Source organism: Symphodus melops (genome assembly GCF_947650265.1).
Source record: "Symphodus melops genome assembly, chromosome: 8".
Lineage (NCBI taxonomy): Eukaryota > Metazoa > Chordata > Actinopteri > Labriformes > Labridae > Symphodus > Symphodus melops.
Window position 1 is genome coordinate 18,650,280 of NC_136698.1, and position 20,080 is coordinate 18,670,359.

Genomic DNA, 20,080 nt, shown 5'->3' on the forward strand with positions numbered 1-20,080 from the left:
AGGCCACCATTATCTAGAGTGTTTGTCGTTTATCCTCCCTCTGTGTCGTGTTTAGTCCCGATCTATCACTTTTCTGAACCTGGCTGTCAGATTTTATTCTTTCGGAGGTGGAATCACTTTACCTTTATAACCGTTGTGAGAAATAATCCACTCAGAAGTTGTTTTATTGTGACTCAAACAGAAACAACAGCTTCGAGGCAGAGTAATGATAGACAGCCTCAACATGAGTATTATCTACATGTATAATGAAATATCTGCAGGAAATGATACTCGTCCTGCAAGTGTGTAGCCAACAATGCAACAGTAATAATCATAGGAATTCCTGAGTCCTGTGTTTCTGTAAGCAGCTCCTTATTTCCTCATAACATCAGAACAGATTTAAATGCCCAAGTTTGAAGTCTGAGGCTCATGAAACGCCCTCATCTATTAATAATACAGAGCATATTCATGTTCAGATAAAAAGCTTTCAAAACGAGCGTCTATGTCTAAAAAAAAAAATTAAGCACTAGTTGTACAATAACAGAGTCAGACGTGGATGGGTGATGTGCATGCCTTTGACCCTTGCACCTTCATTTTTTCTTTTTTTCTTCTGAGAAATGATGGCGTTCTCATAGATTAGATCATGTATTAGGAGTCCAGGTATTGCACAGATAAGATTCAGCGTTCCTTTTTGTCCTCTATAGCAGGCAAAGAAAGCGACCCGGGTGCTGCTCTCTCCCTCCTGCAGGTCACTGGCAGAGCTGTTGACATGTTCCTGGTTAGTGATTTATATTCAGAGAAGGACCACAGGAGTATCAAATAACATTTAACTGCACGAATAATAAAAATCTTCCCTGGTAACAACTTGCCATGATCAGGTGTTTACTTTATTTAAATACCCAGTGCAAATTTTCCCTTTCCCACAGCTGCACTAATGGCCGTGCAACAACACGCACAGGCTTCATTACTAATGCAAAACGCTTTTTAGCGCGCTGCTGTCGGGCCTCTCACTCCTCCATGCCAACTCTCACACGTCCTCAATGAGAGCAGTGAAACGGGGAATGCAGTCCTTGCAGTAATCCAAAGGTTTCCTAGGCAGCAGAAAGGCGCTCTGTATGAGGAGGTCGCTGGGCACCGACCACTCTGTGGGGTTTTAATAACCACGTGCTGCCCGCAGGGCTGATGTTTAGATTTCCGGTCGAGACTTCCCGTTTGTTTGTGACCTCTGTATTTTAGAGCGAGACTGCCGCAGCTCACACGCAGGAATCGTACTGTTTGGCATGCCAGCTCGGCTTACTGCTTGTTGTTTACATCAGCATCTCAAAGTGTGCACGTGTGGGTGAGCATGCACATTTCACTGTAATGACAGTTCACCTCACACACACACTTTCTCTGCATTAGCCTTCATGTTAGTGTCGACACATCGGCTCTCGTTGCACAGTTCACTGTTGAAACTTTTCTCAAAATATCTGCCGTCCTTCACTAACTTCATATTCAGTCAATATTAAGTGAGTGAAGAGGCAGAATAAATATTTGAAATGTGCAGTGCTCTTTCTGTTTGTACTGGAGATAAATAGCTGCACATCATCTGACTCAGTAGCACAGGCGCATTACAGTACGCTCACAGCATTTGAAAGGTTATTATGATGTAACACGATTACGCTCTGCAGCCAACTGACCAGCTGGATCTGCTATCATATTTCAGATTAGACCGCAGACACAGAGGCTTTAGATAATGAGTAATCAATGAATCAATTAGCTGATTGGATAATCAAACGGCAGCAGATTTTAACTCAAGTTTCCTAAAGACCGAGCTGTTTTTGTTTGGTCCACAACCTAAGGATGTTTTGTTTACTTGTGTAGAGGAGGAGAGAAACCAGAACATATCCACGTTTAAAGAGTTGAAATGATACGTTTTCTTGTGCAGTTGCGAGAGATTTATTCTGCCTAACGTTTTTAAAATATTTGTGAAATCACATCATTGGAGCGTTTATTGCTTTGCGACAGAAATGTAAAGCATCTGCCTTCAATGTCATGGATTTTGAATGTGATAAAGATGTCATTATGTTACAGTACGCAGAGTTATTTGGGGTGAAAATGCATGTGGTGAAAATGGCTGTAGGAGATCTGTTTGTTTACATAAAGGCTCTACTGTATGTATTACCATCAGAACATCTCCACAACTAGAACATGTACATAGTTCAGTATAAAGGCGTGGTATTTTGTTCATATCTCTACATTTAGATGTGATTTAGGTCCTTGTACGTGGTTATAAAGCAAAGTCACCGATTTTTGAAAATCGTCTCTATCAGAATACAGATGTTTTAACATTGTTTTTTCATTACTTCACATGTTATAATCTAGGGATGTTGTTGACTAAAAAAAAAATCCCCGTGGTCGACTAAAATGTCACCACCCATCAACCACTCAAAAGATCTTTGATAAACAAAAAGGATGTGAGCCTATCTTTAGATATTTAGATCATAATATTTTTTGCTGCAAATTTGAGCAGCTCAGAAAACTTCCCAACTTGCATCTTTATGTGTAACAGCTACAGAGCATCTCCACAGATGTGGATGAAATGTTGCATAACAACAGCCCCATGATTTACCACCTGGTTATTATTAATAATGGTAAAGTCAGAGTCATATTTACAGAACATCTGACACATACAGAGTACGGCTGGGTGATATGACCTCAAATCAATATCACGACTAATTGAACATTTTATCTTGAATACGACTAATGAACAATTATTTTGTTTTAGTTTTTTGCCCTCAGAGTTCACTGACATGCTCTCTACTTTAAATATGATCAACTATTAATGAAAGAGTGCATTATGTATATCTGATTAACTGTTTTCTAGTTATTGACTGAACATTTTGAAAACTGAAATCAAAGCATGGCTTTGAATGAAAACCACACTTTGTAGTTTGAAAGTAGAAATGATCTTCTCTCAAACAGTAGAAAATGAATAACTTGCATTTCTGTTGTTTTCCGCAGTGTTTTCATTTGACTTCTTTTCGTTTGGTGTCGTCGTCCCTAAAGACAAAAGGTGTCCAAACGACCATAATCCATGTCGTGGAGGTTCTTATATTGCTTTGTTTGAATTTTTCGGTTAATTGCCCAGCTCAACCACAGAGGTGGAATTGTTTTCCTGACTTGATCAATGGAAAGTTTAGGTCTGACATGATCTGCAGAGCAGTTTCTCAGCAGGATGTTGCTCCACTCTTATAATAAACAGAAGCATGGGTACATCCCCCAGTTTAGACAGGTTTTATTCTCAGGACATGAAGCATTAAAAAAAAATGAAGGAAGAAGTGACATCACATGAAGCAATGACACAGAAACATGTTAACACTGGTGGTGGACCGTTTCTTTGAAATCCGTTCCTAACGGTGACGATAAAAGAGTGGAGGTCTGTCGTCATGCATTGTTCAGTTTATTAGAAAGGGGACTGAAGGAAGTTGTCCATGAACGTGTGTTTTGGCATCAATCTGGTGTAAGAACATCACAGGCCTTCGCTTGTCCAACCTGTTTCCTTTTTCTAGTGGATCTATAGGGTGTGTGATGGTCTATAGGGGCCGTCTGTGCAGGGTCAGGGTTTCCCAGCTCACTGCTTCAGTTGTTGAGCAATCCTCCCTCTGTGTGTCTCACTGCACAAACATTTCAGCTGTACAGCTAACCTGAGAGTTGGCAGGGCTGGGTAAACTTCAGCATCAGGTGAGCGCCTCAAACACACAGTCAGAAGTGTTGTGAAATAGTTGAGAACAAGTAAAGGTTTGAATGATAGATTTCAGGACTGTGTCCTCTAACTGGCACGGAGGTGACCGAGGAGCTGGACGAGCCTCTCGTTAAATGAACTATGTGTTCTCCCACGTTGTTAAAGTTCCCTTATTCGGGGGGGTGGGGGGGTTATTACGCAAGAGAGTCCTCGTTTCATCGCCAACATGCATAAGAGTCCAGAATCCTGTTGTCACGTTGATAATGGTGTTTGTGTTTCCTACCAGTACACTCTCCCAGTACCCGATCTGGGAACAGAGACACAGAGAGGTCTCTGTGTGCTTCTTGGCTTCTCCATGATGAAGGTGAGCTGAAAGGTCCCAGCTCTTCAGTCGCTGTCAGACTGTGGGGCTGCTGACATCAAGAGCATGTTTGTCCCAACATACGTGGACTCTACTTTCCTCTGCTGGTCTCTGGACACCCTCAGATTCTAGTTTCTCTCTGACGCTCTCGAGCAGATACGGTCTGTTTAGTAGAAACGCTGCTGCGAATAACATTCTCGAGGTCAGGGCTCTCCAACCTTTCTTCATCTGAGAGCTACTTTGACAAACTGAAAGTGGCCAAGAGCTACTTACATCACATCGCTTGCATTTAGTGAACTAAGCTACTGTTTGTGTGAAATTGCAATAAGCCAGTACTTATCAATAATCTTAAATTCACATCAAGGTCCAAGAAAAAAAACATGAATATTTTACACTTCTTATTGTGCCACTTAGTTGGCAATGTTACTGAAAATTCACCTCAAATTCCAAGAAAACATGACTACTTTACATTTGTTTTCATGAGCGAGTTATACGAATAGTGGGAAGAGGTGCGTTCACTTCTGTCAGATTTTTTTAATTTATTTTTTTTATTTTTTAAACATTCAGTCAGCCTATAGGTGAGCAGCCAAGTTTCTCAAAGTCAGACTAACACACCTTAGATAATGTGGAAAGGTTTCGATTGGCTCTTGTAATCCCCCACTCATTTCTGAGCATGCTCCACCTTCCCTACACCGGGCTACGACCCGGCAGTCAAACTTTATCATCAGTTCACGGCACACACTGTCTGTCTTCAGACGTCACCATGAGCTAGCATCGCGTGAAGGGTAAATAAGTAAATAAAATATATATATATACAGATCTGTAAACCCGTCCATGTTTTCACTGTTCAGCATTCAACCACCACGATTCTGTTTGCTAACTTGCTGTCTTGTTGGGTCAGGTCGGATTGAAGTTGTGGTCGATCGCCTTTAGTGTTGGTTTGGTCACACTGAGGTTTGATTGACAGCTTTCATATCAGCGCAAACGAAACTTGGCACATGGTCTAAAACACAAACAAAAAACATTCAGACAAGCTAGAAGACGCAGCAGCTGCAAGTTAGAGATCACATGAACGCTGAAGTGATTTCAACATTTAACACGCGAATGATCTTTAAAATGTACAAGAAAGTCTTTCATCACCATGTTCTTATACACTAAAGAGTTTCCACTAAGACTTTATCCTGCTTCCTTATCTTTTTCTCTCTTTTCTGAGAAAAGACGCAGCTTATCTGAACTCTGAACTGAAGGTGCATACGGTTTTTTTCAAACATTAAACGTACACCTTACATGAATAAGCCACATGGTTATCTTTGAGGACAAACTTGATGTCTGACCTACATGCTGCAGGATGATCCAGACCAGACGCACACCTCTCTGTCTTACCTGAACTCTGAGGCATGACAGATTTCTCTGAAAGTTTAATTTAACATAGCTGATAGTGGGTCTCATGGCTCGGGAAAGAATCCTTAGAATTCAGAGTTTAGGAGCAGATTAGTTCTGAAACTACAAATCAATCAATCACTGCCTGAACAGAAAATCAATCATTCAGGTTATCCAGAAACAGGCAAACGTGTTGTGCTTCCAGACTTGATTCTTTATTTACACACAGAAAAATCCATTTATAAACATTACTTTATTATTTATAGACATTACTTTATTATTATTATGTTATTTATAGACTACTTTATTAATACTTTATTATTTATAGACATTACTTTATTATTATTATGTTATTTATAGACTACTTTATTAATACTTTGTTATTTATAGACATTACTTTATTATTATTTTTTATTATTTATAGACATTACTTGGGACATTTTAAGATGATTAACATTTGAATCAAAATAATAAAGATAACAAAACTGTTAAAGCTTTAATTGCTTTAACCTTAAAGTCCTGTAGATAAGACCACTTCCCTTTGTCTGGCTGCTTCCAAACTTGTAAATATCCTGACCTGATCTCAACTTCTGGCTTTGAGATCAGAGACTAACAGTCTTTCTGTTGTTATGGCAGGCAGAGTTTAACCTGCATCCTCGCCGAGCTGTTCCCTCTCTCCTGACTCTGTGCGTGTTGGTTCTTCACTCTGTAGTCTGACTTGACAAGTAAAGCAGCTGAGAGCCCTCACCTGAGTGTAAGGTGGTGAGAGGTGAGAGGAGTCCACACACGGAGGCTTCTCAGGCCAGCGGTTCACGCTGATCAAAACAATCTCCCAGCAGACTGCAGCTAACAGACATTTCACAGGGGACACTCAGCTGGGCTGTTTTGATTTTAAGGTAAAAAAAAAAAAAAAATCAATTATCTACCTTGTCTGTGTTTAAATGAAGCTGGTATCTCCAGCCTGAAGTATCAGTGTAATGGCAGTGATCCAAACCATCAACCATCATCAAAAACAAGAACCATTTTCTTTACTGTTGATTAAAACTTCTAGTTTTGATTATGTAATCTGATCGTTCTGCCAAAGGGATGAGAGGCGAGTTAGCCTGAGAAAACCATCCGTTTGTCAGGTCACATTCAGATGGCAAAGCAAGTTTATCAGACTTTATAAGTTATTTTTTGTTATTTAAAATTTATATTATGTTATTTAACATTAAAACAAATATATTTCAAATTGTAAAAAAAAAAAGAGGACTAAGTGGTACTACTGATCAGGTCTGACTCTGTTTTTGGCCCACTTAAAAAAAATCAGGATGTCCACGAGCTGAGCTAACCTTTATGACGTGTTGCGGATGTGGTCGGGCTCCCGCAGTGTTCGATGTAAAAACCACACACTGACACCAAGTGAGCGGTTTCACATGGATTGCGCCGTTACAGATTTAATGTGGAGGCGTGGTGAAGTGAAACTTGGATCTGGAGTTGTTGCGGAACTTTATTTTGGGAGAATCTGGAGATCATTGAAGCGTCTTGTTGTGCTGCGGATTGAATTGCTGCAGCATGTTGGTTGACTTATCTGTGTTGTTCTCGGCCTTCCTGCGATACGTGCGCGGTTTTTGTCTCGTCTGTAATCTTCTCACCTCATTTCATTTTCTGTCTTTGGGAATCAAAAATGCTTCCACTGCCATGATAACGTCTGCTGATTACAACCAATCTCCTCTGCTCTACAGCAGCTAACACTCACCATATTACTGCCATTCATTTTTCAGGGAACCGATTCCAACCGTGACACCTCTGAATCGATTTTGAACTACCTCACGATTAATCCTGACATCCCTAATCAACATAGCTCTCCCCCTCCACTCCTCATCTCCAATCATCTTGAAATGCCTCGCTCACACTCTTTGTCTTTGCTGCAGCAGGAACTCGTTTGTAGGATCCTGTTGCTCATAAAAGACGTTTCTTGGAAAAGGTAGAGCTGTTAAGAGTTGAAGGAAGGCCAGCAGCCTGAGGCTGAGTTTGTGGTTTGAATGGAAATACTTGTGTTTACAGTGAGTGAAAAGGACCCGGAGGGTGGAGACCTGCGTCAGCACACTAACGTGGAGCGTTAGCGTGTGACAAGAGGGAACGGCAGAAACGGAGCTTATTGATTGGACGACTTCGAAAAACCGAGCGCTGAATTTGTTTTGTGGTTTTACCTTTCAGAGGTATTATTTTCTGTGTATTTAACCGTGAAACTGGGTCACCGAGATTGAAATTGTTCCTTTAAGAGTCAAGAAGAATTGATGGCTCTAAACTCAGTTTATAACGCATCTCTCAACATTTCAGTGCTGGGCACTCCAGTTCCTCGTCTTAAATCAGAGAGAAAGGCACGATTCTTTCTCCTCCTGAAAACTCTCTGGTTTCTTCTCCTCCCCTCCCCCTATCTGCCTCGCTCCTCACTTTTTGCAGCAGTCATGCTTTGTGCGTGTGTGTGCGTGCGTGTTTGGGGGGGTGGTCGTCTTTTCTTCCCTTCCTCTTTGTTGGCGGTCCAGTCATGTGTGCACAAATGTGTGCTGTTTGTGTATACGTTCCTTTTAACAACACGGTGGGGGCAATGTACAGAGGCATCGTGTTCACAGCTGACAGACACACACACACACGCAGGGCTGCTAAGGAACATTGTGTACTGATGCTAACGAGGGCACGTTCTTTCATATAAAAATCAAAAACGACATCAAATCTGCTTTCCTTAAACTGTCTGCTGACACAAAATCTCTTCATTTCATTTATGGACGGAATAATTCAATCTGTCACAAACATCCAAACAGCGAGCTCATTGTTCCACATCTGCTGATTGTGCAGATTCCTCTGGAGGAGTTTGACTGTTCCACTCATCTCTGTGTTGTTTCATGTTAGGTTGCAGTTTGAAGTGTATACATTAGACTGTTAATGGTTGACCACGTGGCTCCGTGCAGCGAGTCCTGGTGAATGTTTGATGAGTTTTTGTTCCCCTGCTGTGTCCTCTCATGCATACACACTTTAAGAATGCACATGTATTGTTGTATCCTCTGCCAGCATTGCTAACCCACACCGGCTAAGTGGCTTTTCCTATCAAATTACATTATGTCACATGACTGCGTCCTCCAGTCCCTTTATCCCCAGCGCTCTTCCTGATGTTGCGTTCCCAAGCCGTGGTGATCCCGTCTGTTTGGACTCATGCTGCACAGATAGAGTTCACTGATATCATCCTGATGGCTCCCCGCAGTCACAGACTCGTTCCATCTCACTGCTCACAGATTTTGTTAAATGCACTTTTTTACTTGTCAATGGACGTCAACAAATAACAACAATGAGGAAAGGTTTTCAAAATATTGGATCATTCGATACCATGTATTTTTAAAGCGTACAATCTCTCTTGCTGCACAATGTCTTCATTGGGAGCTGCTGTTTGGAGGAGCGTTGCCCCTCAAGCTGTGCATTTACAAGAGGGAGGCATGGACTCTCTCTCTCTCTCTCTCTGTTGCTCATTCAAGCAGCAACTCCGCTCAGCTATTTGTGGTCAATTTAAGAATTCAAAAAGATGCATGCAAAGACCGGCACACTTACTGGTTTCTGGAAGTTAAAAAAAAAAAATCTATAGCATAAACTACTTGGCTTGTTGTAACGCTGATTAAGAGTCAAAGATTTTTAGTGGACATCAGGCTCGTAAGGCACTTTGGCCTTGTTCACATTTTTAATTTAACATTTTTGCACATCCAGATGTATGTGGGGTTTTTGTTTTTTTTGCCAGTCTGGACACAAAAAAAGCCACATGAGATCAATTTTTTCCAAATCTGATTCAAACCACATACTCAGGTGGTTTCAAATGCATATCCAACAGATCCAGATCCGTTTCAACGTGTTTTCTGCGTCACGCGCAACACAACGCCATCGTCAATAACGACAATAAAACAACAAGGTAGATCCAGCAGCAAGAATAAAACCAACACGCAGCAAAACCACAGCGGCGGACGGACTGCTCTGTAAAATTGTTTGTATCAGAAATAAACAAACTTCTCTGTCCTCCATTTCGCTGTTGTATTTCCTGGGTGTAACCTGTTACCATAGAAACCAATGTGGATCAGAACATGCTAATACAGACGGGCAGGTCGCTTCTGATCAATTGCTATTTGTAGTTTGGACAGTCAGTCAGTCAGTTAGATCGGATTCTGATCAGATTTAGTCTGAACAAAGTCTTCCAGTAACCCTTCAGGAAGTGACTCCCTTTTCTTAACGGTGTGTCGGTCCGATCACACCACATCATGTGTACATGATCAAATATTTCTGTGCGTCACTGAGCATCAGTTGTCAAAAAAGGATCTTTTGTAAAACCTGAAAGACAAACAGACTTTACAAACGGCTGAAACTGCTGTGGATTAAAACCCTGAACCTGACCTTTTCTTTGTGTCGTCTTATTTATGAGGCTTTGGGAACATTCAGAAGGTCATTCTGCAGGATCTGCTGGGTTTGTGTGTTAGTTTGACATTTTGACAGAATAACAAGTGAGAACATCTCCGATCAAGTTCTCTTCGTACACTTTGGAGGAAGTGTTTGAGCAGAGCTTTAACTACTTTATTCAGAATGCGGCTGTTGCATATCACAAGAGGAAGAGCTGAGGGAATCTTCTCCTCTCATTAACCCTGCACCGTCCTCTCTCTCAGAAAACATCTTTCTAACTGACCCAACCTGCAGCTACCAGCCTGTTTTCATCATCAGATTGACAGCAGACCTTTTTTTTTTTTTTTTTAAATTTTTCTGCAGAGTTTTTGGAGCAAAGGCATTTGTGTGCTTGACAGTGACGGATGAGGAGTTTTTAACGTGGTTATCTTCTTTCTTTTTAGTGTAGTATTCTAACTTCCCACGTGGTTGAATTTCAGGACGGCTCCGCAGCTCTCCCACATTCTCCAGAAGATTGGGAACATAAGATGCTTTTTACCCTTAAGCCAAAATTGGACCAAAAAAGAGCCTCATTCTGAGAGTCCTGGGTCAGATTTCCTCAACATAATCCCAGACCCAGATCCTGTTTGCCAGAAACAGGCCCAGGTCAAGAGGGGGGGGGGAAGGAAACAGGGTACACCTCCGTTCCTCCATCCAACAAGTCAGCACAAACCATAAAGCACTTAGTGGGAATGAGCCTGCCACTCAAACACGATAACTAGAATATGCCTGGACTAATGGTTGTTGACAACAGCAGGGCAGGAAACATGAACGTCCATTCTCCATCAATGGATCCAAAAAAAAAGGAAGAAAATGTGTTGTAGACGTTTGATTTTTAGACATTAAAGAAGCAAACGTGTCAATACAGCTCCTCATGTGTTCGGCTGCTTTGGATGTGATCTGATGAGCAATCCATATTCAAACTTTTTTTTTTTCTTTTTTTTTTGTTCAATCAAAATCACGTTGTCAGTTAAATACAGTGTGTGCGTACAGTAGTGGAGAGCAGAGCTTCTGAACTTTGCTGACTGATTTTGATGTGACATGAATGAAATGTAGATAAGGATTACGTGAAATCACTCCGCTGACCTTTACAGGAGAGAGAAGCAGAGAGCCGCCGTTTCTACGTGTGTGCAGGAACTTTGTCATGAAACTCTGACAAACCTTTCTTTACTTAACTCTCTGCTTTTAAAAAAAAAACTCTAGTGGGACTGCTGGGCACCGGGGTGGAGCTCGGTGTATGTGAGCTGTTCCCAGTCCAGAGAGTGTCCTGTCCGCACCAGGATGCACCAGTGCAGAGGATTATGGAGGATCAGCAGGCTTTAGGAGACACTGCTGCTCCACATTTTTCCTGATGTGAAGGGAATCTGGAACGCACATGCAAACACACTCTGGCCTCAGTGGCTGCAGGCCCCGCCCCTCTTTTTTTTTTTTTTTTTTTTTTTTTTTCCTTCAAAACACTAACGCCATGTTTTCGTCCGTCTGGCCTACTTTACACTGGCCATCCCTGGCACGACACGCTGCCCCACAATCCAGCTCTGCCCACGTGTTTCCTGACTCTCTCTCTTTCACTGTCCCTCTTCTCCCCTTCCTCCCACCGCCTCCAATTCTTCTCCTCCTCATCGCTCTTCTGATGTCCCCCTCTCTCTCCTCATTTCTGTCTCAAGTCTTTGATTGCCTTTACGTGTGATGGTTCTCTCGCAGCATGTGATCAGTCAGCCTGTGAGCCGTTCTCCATCGCCTCCGTCACATCCTCAGCTTCTCTCTCTGCGCAGCTCGCTGCCGATCAGGAAAAATGTAAACTTCAGCAAAACATCATAAGACTGTGCTCTCCGCCTCAGGACGCACACACTGCTCCGTCGAACACTAAATTGAATGCATAATCACCCCGTGGCTTCAGCAGAAATAAAAAGAAAATCCCCGTTATTGGGTGAATAGATTGTCCAAAAAGTGCAGAAGCTCTCTAACTTGGTTGTAACTTCTGAGTGTTTTACATTTTAAACGTCCTTTTTCACTGCATGAAGGACTTTTATTATCGGACCAGAGTTTTCATGATCCTCTACTTTTAAACTATGATACTGGTAATAATCAACCCATATCAATAGCTGCTTCAGTACAACATCGAGTAGAAAAGAAGTCTGGTAATTTCTTGTTTTCAATGATCAAACATTTGCATCTGGTCGTTGGTGTTTGTTCGTGGTGTTCAGATCCTGTGCAGTCTGCGTGTAACTCTGTGGAATGACCCAGCTAAAAAACAAGACTCAACACAGACAAAAAGAGTCGAATGATGATTGAAGTCATTCATTTTTATGGGTCAGTGTTACACCTCTGTTACAAACTCTTTCAGCTGTATTCTGTTTTTGACAACAAAGTGACAAAGTTGAGCTTTTCAATTTAAGGAGAGCAAGAACTCTGTGTTTATCTCGTGCTGTCAGTAAGTTTAGGGATATGAGAGAGAGAGAGAGAGAGAGAGAGAGAGATCTGACATAGGCCAGGTTAAATCCTCTTGTGTATTGCTGAGTCATGCTATCAGACTATTGAGTGTGTGTGAGAGGTTCTGTCAGGGAGGGGGTGAAAGATGATGGAAAGTAAAGGCGGGACTTTATCGAACCGTCCTGCAAACACGCCGTGCAGCTGCTGGTAATAAGTGACTCTCTGCAGGCAGAGGAATCCATCCTCAGGCTGTTGTCTCTGCAGCTTCATCGTCTCTGTGCCAGCTCACTCAGGTCCTGTCCAGCTGATTTATCCCGTCTCCTGCTTCTGAATGGATCTAAAGCCAACAGGAAATAAGGGGGCCTGGGGATTTGACTGTGGAGCCTGCAGAGGACAGTTTACATCAGGACAGTGTATCTGTGTGCGTTTGCTGCTTTAAACTGTATTCTTGTGCAGTAATAGAGCATAAAAAGCTGTTTCAAAGGCTGGATTGTGTTTCTGTGGCCTGGACCAAACCCCAGCCTCCATCAGAGCTGATATGTGCGCCGTCCTGTCTCTCTAATTAAAACTTATTTGAATAGTACAGAATGATCCATCTTTTGGCAGTCAGAGAGGAACACAAAAAGACAAGTCTCGTTTGAACTCCCTGATGTCTCTGAATTGGGACAGGACACGTCGAGAGAGAGAGAGAGAGAGAATGAGGAAGTGTGTTTGCAGGCTGCTGATTCATTATTCTCGCCTCAGGCTCATCCTTCATTAGTTTAGAGATGACCCACTCCTGCTATGAAGTACACATGACATACTTTAGTTATATTCTGTTTCTGGTTTCTGGATTCCTCTCTGTTTGTGGGTTTTCCTCTCTGACTGTTGCGTAATCGTCTGAATAAAAAAAAAAAAAAAAGTAGGTCAGAGCACTCCCCCTCAGAACCTCAAAGACCAGCCCCTTCATTCAGCACTTGACTTTTTTTTGTCTTTTTTTTTCGTTTTCAGAAGGAATGTAAGCCATCAGGTCTTAATTCACTGGTGGGGGTAATGAAGCAGCAACGTTTACAAAGGCTCGCTGGTCTTAAAGATCAGCGAGCTCGAAATCTTTGATACTCTGATTCCTTTTGATACCACGTTTCAAACAATACAATCTCCATTTATTATTTTAAGGACATTTTCAAAAAGTACAAAGGCTCCATGTTGGTCAAAGATTCGACTTAAGGAGCCTGCTGTGGCCTTGTAGTTTCACTGATGTTCTGCTCGTGATTTTCTCCAGCAGCAGTTTGGTTTTAAAGATGGAGTCACTCGCTTTTTCCCGAAAAATAAAATCTAGACTTACAAAATGACTGCTGCTCAATCATCACTTCTGGGCCTCCGTCTGCAGAGAGCCTGTCCTCTGCCTGGAGTTTGATGTTTTATTATGTGTGATGTGTATTTCCTCCAGCCCATGACAGCGTTCAGGTGAGTTCAGGAGCGGATACAATTCAGGCACTGGAGGAAAGGCAGTGATGCAAACCAACCAATATAACGATGTAGTGGCTAAGAGGAGAAAATATAATCACTGGGAGACAAAAAGGCCAAGTTAATGTAGCTCATTCCAAAACGAGGGTGAACCTCGGGGTTGCTTTTATCTGTGGGATGCCGCGTTGGCCTTCTCACAGGCTGGTGGTTAGCTTGTGCTAGCTTGCTGAATTAGCAGCTTTTCCATGACAACAATGTGTAATATTCTCAGCGGTCTGTATTTTAAGTACAAGCAGTAAACTTCCCAAGCTTTCCCCCGCAGGGGGCGTGAACTTCTGGTAGCGATGAGTTCAGGAGGAAGAGGGTCCAATAGGAATGTTGTGTTTACAAACATCAATAAACATTTCTACTGACTCTTCCTTTAAGTAAGCTTAAACCGCAACTTTAAGTTAAGACTTTTCTCTGCTGTTTAACAAAGTCTTTCATTGACCTCTTAATTTAATTTTATTTTATTTTTAAGGGGGTCATGGAAACTTTGATGAAAGAGGGGGGAAATGGAACATTTTGTAATCTGTATTTTTAGGTTTTATCATTCACTGCGTCACTGCACAGAAAGCTGCCACCTGTAGATACTTCCACCCTCTATTGTTAATAAGATAAGGAAATGTATTAAGAAGTTGCTTATATTTTATACCATGATATGTACAGGGAATTTAAAACATTTTGAACCTACCAGTGCTATATGGGGGTCCTAAGCGTGGCAAAGTTTGAGAAACCCCTGACCTCGACCCAGTGTTTGGGGTTTGTTTTTTTTGTCACAAATAAAACGCATTGCGACCTTCCGGCTGATTCCAGGGATTTTTCTTTTAAGTGTGAGATGACTCTACACATGTCCAGTGCTGGTTTAAGATAAACTGAGCTGTGTTGTTTTGCATGGGGAAAAGAAACAGTTCTGATTATTTATGACTTCCTTTCGATCATCTGACTTCACTTATTTTCATGTAGAATAGTTCCAGCCATGATTGCTCCAGTGTATTTGAATATTAATTGTTTGAACAGCTCTCTCTGCTTAAACATTGGTACAGTGAGTCAGATAGCGGATGTCAGATTTGCATCAATGCTCAGGAAGTTTGAACAGGCCTGTTGACCCTGTGACGTGTTCACTGAAAGCGGCTCTCTGTTTATCAACTGTTTGGCAAACGTGTGCTTATTTACACAAGAGTTCTCTCGTCTCAGCCATTAAAGACCTTCAAAATAAGACGACGACTTTTGGAAAAGTCAGCGTAATGAAACAATGAGGAGAGGTTTAGATTACATGAAAGAGATTTTTTTTTTTTTTTTTACCTCAAGTGAATTGAAAGTAAAATGTCACATGGGATGCCTGCAATGATGGCGCTTTCTCACACGCATGAACTTTCAGAAAACGTCCCTGAAATGTTTATTACGAGCTGCACGACTGGACGCTAACTGCGGAATTTGTAACTCCGGCTTTCTCTGAGCATTTTTTTTGCTGAGTCATAGTGAGAGGAAAAATCATTTTGGACTTGTTTTTAAGTGCAGTCAGTTACACAATGTGTTAAAGGTGTTTCCTCTGAACGTAGTGGGGCCTTGTAGTGAGGATTGGGGAGGTAAGTCAGTGGACATTTGAAACGTAACGCAGCATAGTTCGAAGCTATGGAAAGCTAAGTTTAGCCTGGAGCCTATGTTGGCCTGTGGTTGACATGGAGAATCTTTACCTCACCGCCCGGCTCTAAGGTTTCTCTAACTACGTCTGTGTTCCCTCTCGGACCTTTAGGGGAAAGTGTATACGTTGAGGTGTTAATACGTATGAACATGTGCACGTTACAGCAGCAGGGATCCAAAACAACATGGAGTCAGCGGGGCCTCAGCATGTAGGACGAGAGATTCTTCCACCATTTACTTGATATGTTGCAGCCATGTTCAGATTCCAGACAAAGATACATCAATCAGTCAGACGTTTATAACTATATTCACATAGCTGCCATTTTCCCCTGGGGGGGGGGGGGGAGATATACAATGACGGGATTAGAACTGTTGTTTTGACATCCTGATTAGTTCAGAAAATGAAAACTCCAGCAGACGTGGCTGTAACGTCTTGACACCTCATCTTTAGTGTCTTTAAGCTCTTGAGTTGGACGTTTGTCAGCTTTAAACTCACTGTGTGAAAATGACGCCGCCAGCGGACTCTCCACAACAACAATGACAACAGAAGACAGCGAGAGATTGTCTGTGCTGCTCCACCCCTAAAACAAACTCAGTTACCCTATACAAACTCTGTGGCTTTGATAACTGTTTGAAATATTTGAGGAATGTATAAAATAAATGTGACACGGTTTAGTCGACGTTTCAATGAAGTGAGATATTTTGGTGCCAAAATTCTGCATGTTGCGTCTTTAAACAAATCTCAGCTGGATGTTCTCGCCATCTTCTGTCTCACTGCTTCGTCACGTCGAACATTAAAGAACAGAGTACAGATGGAGCTGCCCTCTGAGTGACGGGACACAGTGTGTGTGTGTGTGTGTGCGCGCTGACAGCAGGGCTGACAGGGTGCTAACATCACTGTCCATTGATATATGCACGCTGCAGTATCACATGATGCCTGAACCTGAGCTCTGTGTCTTTGGACCTCTTGGTCAAATATGCTCACTTCCTTCGACGAAACATTCAATGCAAGTTTATTTACATTTTTACTGTTGCAGTTCCTTGGGAGTAGTGTGGGGCAGTGATGGGTAATATTCAATAAATCCTAATTTTACTTCATGGTTTCTGTCATTGTAACTTCAAGCAAAAAAAAAAAGACATAATACCAGTCTCACAGAGTTATAATTCTGTCCGTTTTAGGCGGTGTCTCATAGGTACAAATGGTTTGTTTTCATCAAAGTCAGTTTGTGTGCAGCTGTAGCTCTTTCAGTACCATCCGTTTTCAGCTTGTGGATTTGAAAGCCTGCGAGCTACATCCCATTTTTGTATAAGACTCTCCCTGCCCTCCTCCTCCGGTCCCATGTTTTCTTTAATCACAGAGACTTTTTAATCGAACCAGCACTCCTCTGATCACGTCAGGCAGCATGCAGTGGGTGATGATGGGTGGCAACTCTTGCTTGGTATATGGGGAGCAACAGCATAGAGGACACAGTCAGAAAAAGTTATTAAAAGTGCTCCTGAAACCCTGTATTTCAACGTATCTTTTTCTGTGTATAATGTCTTCATTATTAAACTTTCATTTGCATCTTTTTGAACATCTGACCTTTTGATTTAATGAAACCTTGACATTTTGAGAAATCAACTGGAGACTGGAGCGTTGGTTCAGATGACCACATATATCGTGCGTGTACGTCTTTGTTTGATGCTCTAGCCTTTTAGGTTAACTCGGTCTGTTTGATAAATTAGCCTGTTAGCTCTTAGCTGAGCTACTTGTAAAGGTTGGGAGACTGAGGGAATTTGTTGGAGTCATGAAAAAAACCTGCTGAGAACATGTTTGAGCTTGACCGTTCAGCTTCACTCGTCTCATTCGTCACCTCGTTTGTGTGCCTCCTCCGTTCTGTTCAGGGTCATCACGACTGTACGTCACAATCAGCACTCCACTCCACACATGTTACTGTCGCTCTATGGTCAGACAGAGAATAACGCAGGTTGCTTTGTTCTTCCTGCACACCTGAGCTAGAGAGCTCTTAAACATAACCGATCGACATGACAGGACAACAGGTGCTCGGTATGCAAAGCTATGGAAAGACATGCAGGTATAGGTGAGACGTGTTGAGCTGAGTAGACGACGAGAGCATGGATGAGTTTCAGCAGGAATTCAGACAGAAAACAGAAGTGAAGTTAAGTGTTCCTACTTTCTGTGTGTGATCTGGTTCACTGTCAGCCTCCTCCACTCAGTGTTGGAGCTGCCTGTCATTGTCAGCTGCTCTCCCACCTAAAGGCAGGATGTTGTGTGGAACGGTCTCTTTTAATTTCAAAGGCACCGATTTGCCTGCGGCAAATTCCTCTGCTTGGCCTTTAATCTTTGCTCTTAAAAATGTGATGCATCATTTCTGTCAAATATCGAGGTCTGAAATTAATGCGTTCATTTTTTTCAATCAGGATTATTTGCATGTTTATATATCTTATAGGCGTACTTCCAGTGAGCTTCAACAGGGTCTAAAGCTACAGGGACACACTGCAGGAGACTTTGGATGTTTGAAAAAAAAAAGACCAATCAAAAGTAATATCCACCTCGTGACATCAATCGTGTCTCAAACCTTTCAGCTGTTTTTGGATTCGTGGTTAAGTTATTGTTGTTACTTTCAGTCTACCACATGAGCTTACTTTATTTCAAAATAAAAGCATGGTTGAATTCAAGCAGCGAGTTAAGTACTCCCAGCTTAAGACACAACAATAATTCAAAATAAAAGCTTGGATTTATTTTGTTTAAAAAAAAAAAAAACATTTTTAAGAAGCAGATGCGTGTGAGGTTCACTCTTGATTGAATATTCGTTCATTCACTTCTTATTGATACCACATTATTCCCATACAGTTCTCATATCCTGCAGGCTGAAGTCGCCTTGCCTTGCCTTGCCTTGTGTTGACTGTGTGTCTCCTCTCTGTGTCTTTCAGGTATCCCAGTCAATATGTGTATTGTTCAGAGCCGAGCTCGACTGACTCGGCTCAGTCTGCCGGGGACAAAAGCCCTGACGTCCCGCAGCAGGAGCAGGACTCCACGCAGCACAAGGTGGGTGTTACTTTGGGCAAACAATGTTCAAACATTTTTTCTCCATTTTTTGAAATTGATTATTTGTTTGGCTGATAAAAGTGTCAGACATGAGTTTCTCCTTTAGGGTTTTTAGTTTGGTAGAAAGAAATAAAAACATGGAGAGGAGGATGTACATTCAGCCTGCCTCATGCTGTGGCTTGACTGTGGGATGACGAGCTGTGTTATTAGACTCGTGGTTCTCTTGGTGAAACAGAAGGTGTTTTAGCAGAACCCTGACGGTGCAGTGGGTGTCGGATCGTTCTCTTTGGTGACCCGGTGACCCCCGGTGACGAGTGGGAGGCGTGGAGAGAAGCTGTAAATACTTTGTGCTGGAGGTCTGGAGGTCCTGAGTTATAGGCTGAGGACGGCGTTGCGTAACTTTTTGTTGCTCCCACAAAGATTAAAAAAAAACACACGACCTGTAATCTGTCTGTTCTGGGGTCGTCATAATCCCAGTATAACTGCTGGTCATTAAAGAGTTAACTGTTCTGACTGAAGCCTTACATGACATCATGGAGACACCGAGAAAGCTAGAAGAGACGAGCTTGAACTCAAATGTCAATAAACATAAAACATGACTCTGATGTTATTTTTCATACAACATCAAATGTTTTAACAGTGTAAAATAAACAACATTTAACATGTTCGCCTGCTGACCAACAGACAGAAATAAAAGGTGGACAGAATTATAAAGTTCTGTGTGCTACCTGAGATTTCTCTCTCAAAGTCCGGTCTTCATTTAATGAAAACTTTATCGACAGGATGGATGGATGTGAATTATAATAACTTCAACTAAATGACTGAATTCACAGCTTAACAGACGTTTGAAGATTGTATATAAAAGAAAACAAAAATAGAAATAATCTTAAAACTCAGGCTTTTTAACTTCATAAGTTGTCATGCCAACATATTTGAAGTGAATCAGCATCACTCAGAATTTAAAACTTTAATACGGCACTAGCAGAAACCAAACAAAATCAATGTCTGTAACAAAACCAGAAGTCCTCCATGTTTTTTAACCTCTTGTCCTTTCACGTTGTCTCAAATGAGTGTGCGTAAAACTGAGTGGTAGCAGCTTGGTAAGGCTTGTATTGTTGTGTACATGTTTGAGCACAGAAAGAGGAGACTCATTGTGTTGCAGCTCAGCAGGCCTCTATCACTCCACTTATAACACACTCTGTGTTCAGAGACTAAAGACTGCCCTCACAGACTCACATCGTTTCACCTCCAACATCTGATATTCTCTCACAGAAATGCATTTTGAAGTTCTGAACACCATCCTTCCATCATGTCCTGCAAAGAGTTTTCACGTTTTAGTTCACGATTCAACAGAATGCGATCTGTTCGACATGTGGCCTGTATGTACTTGATAAAGTCGCCTAGTGGTTAGTGCGTGCATGTACAGAGCCTATGATCCACCAAGCAGGATGCTTGACCTTTACCACATGTCGGTCCCCTCTCTCTCTTCCTCCCTGGATTCTGACTATATCCACTGTCCTTTCTCTAAATAAAGGAATAAAAGGCCCCAAAACCTTAAACCTTGAGATAACATTGA

The 20,080-nt window shown here is 41.9% G+C and overlaps 1 protein-coding gene across 1 annotated transcript in view; it reads left to right on the forward strand.

The window, feature by feature from the left end:
* Positions 1–20,080, forward strand: part of suco (SUN domain containing ossification factor) — a 42,953-nt gene that overhangs the window by 2,428 nt on the left and 20,445 nt on the right. The window contains 1 exon segment of the mRNA XM_079351382.1: positions 18,390–18,504. Coding sequence (XP_079207508.1) covers positions 18,390–18,504 — 115 coding nt within the window.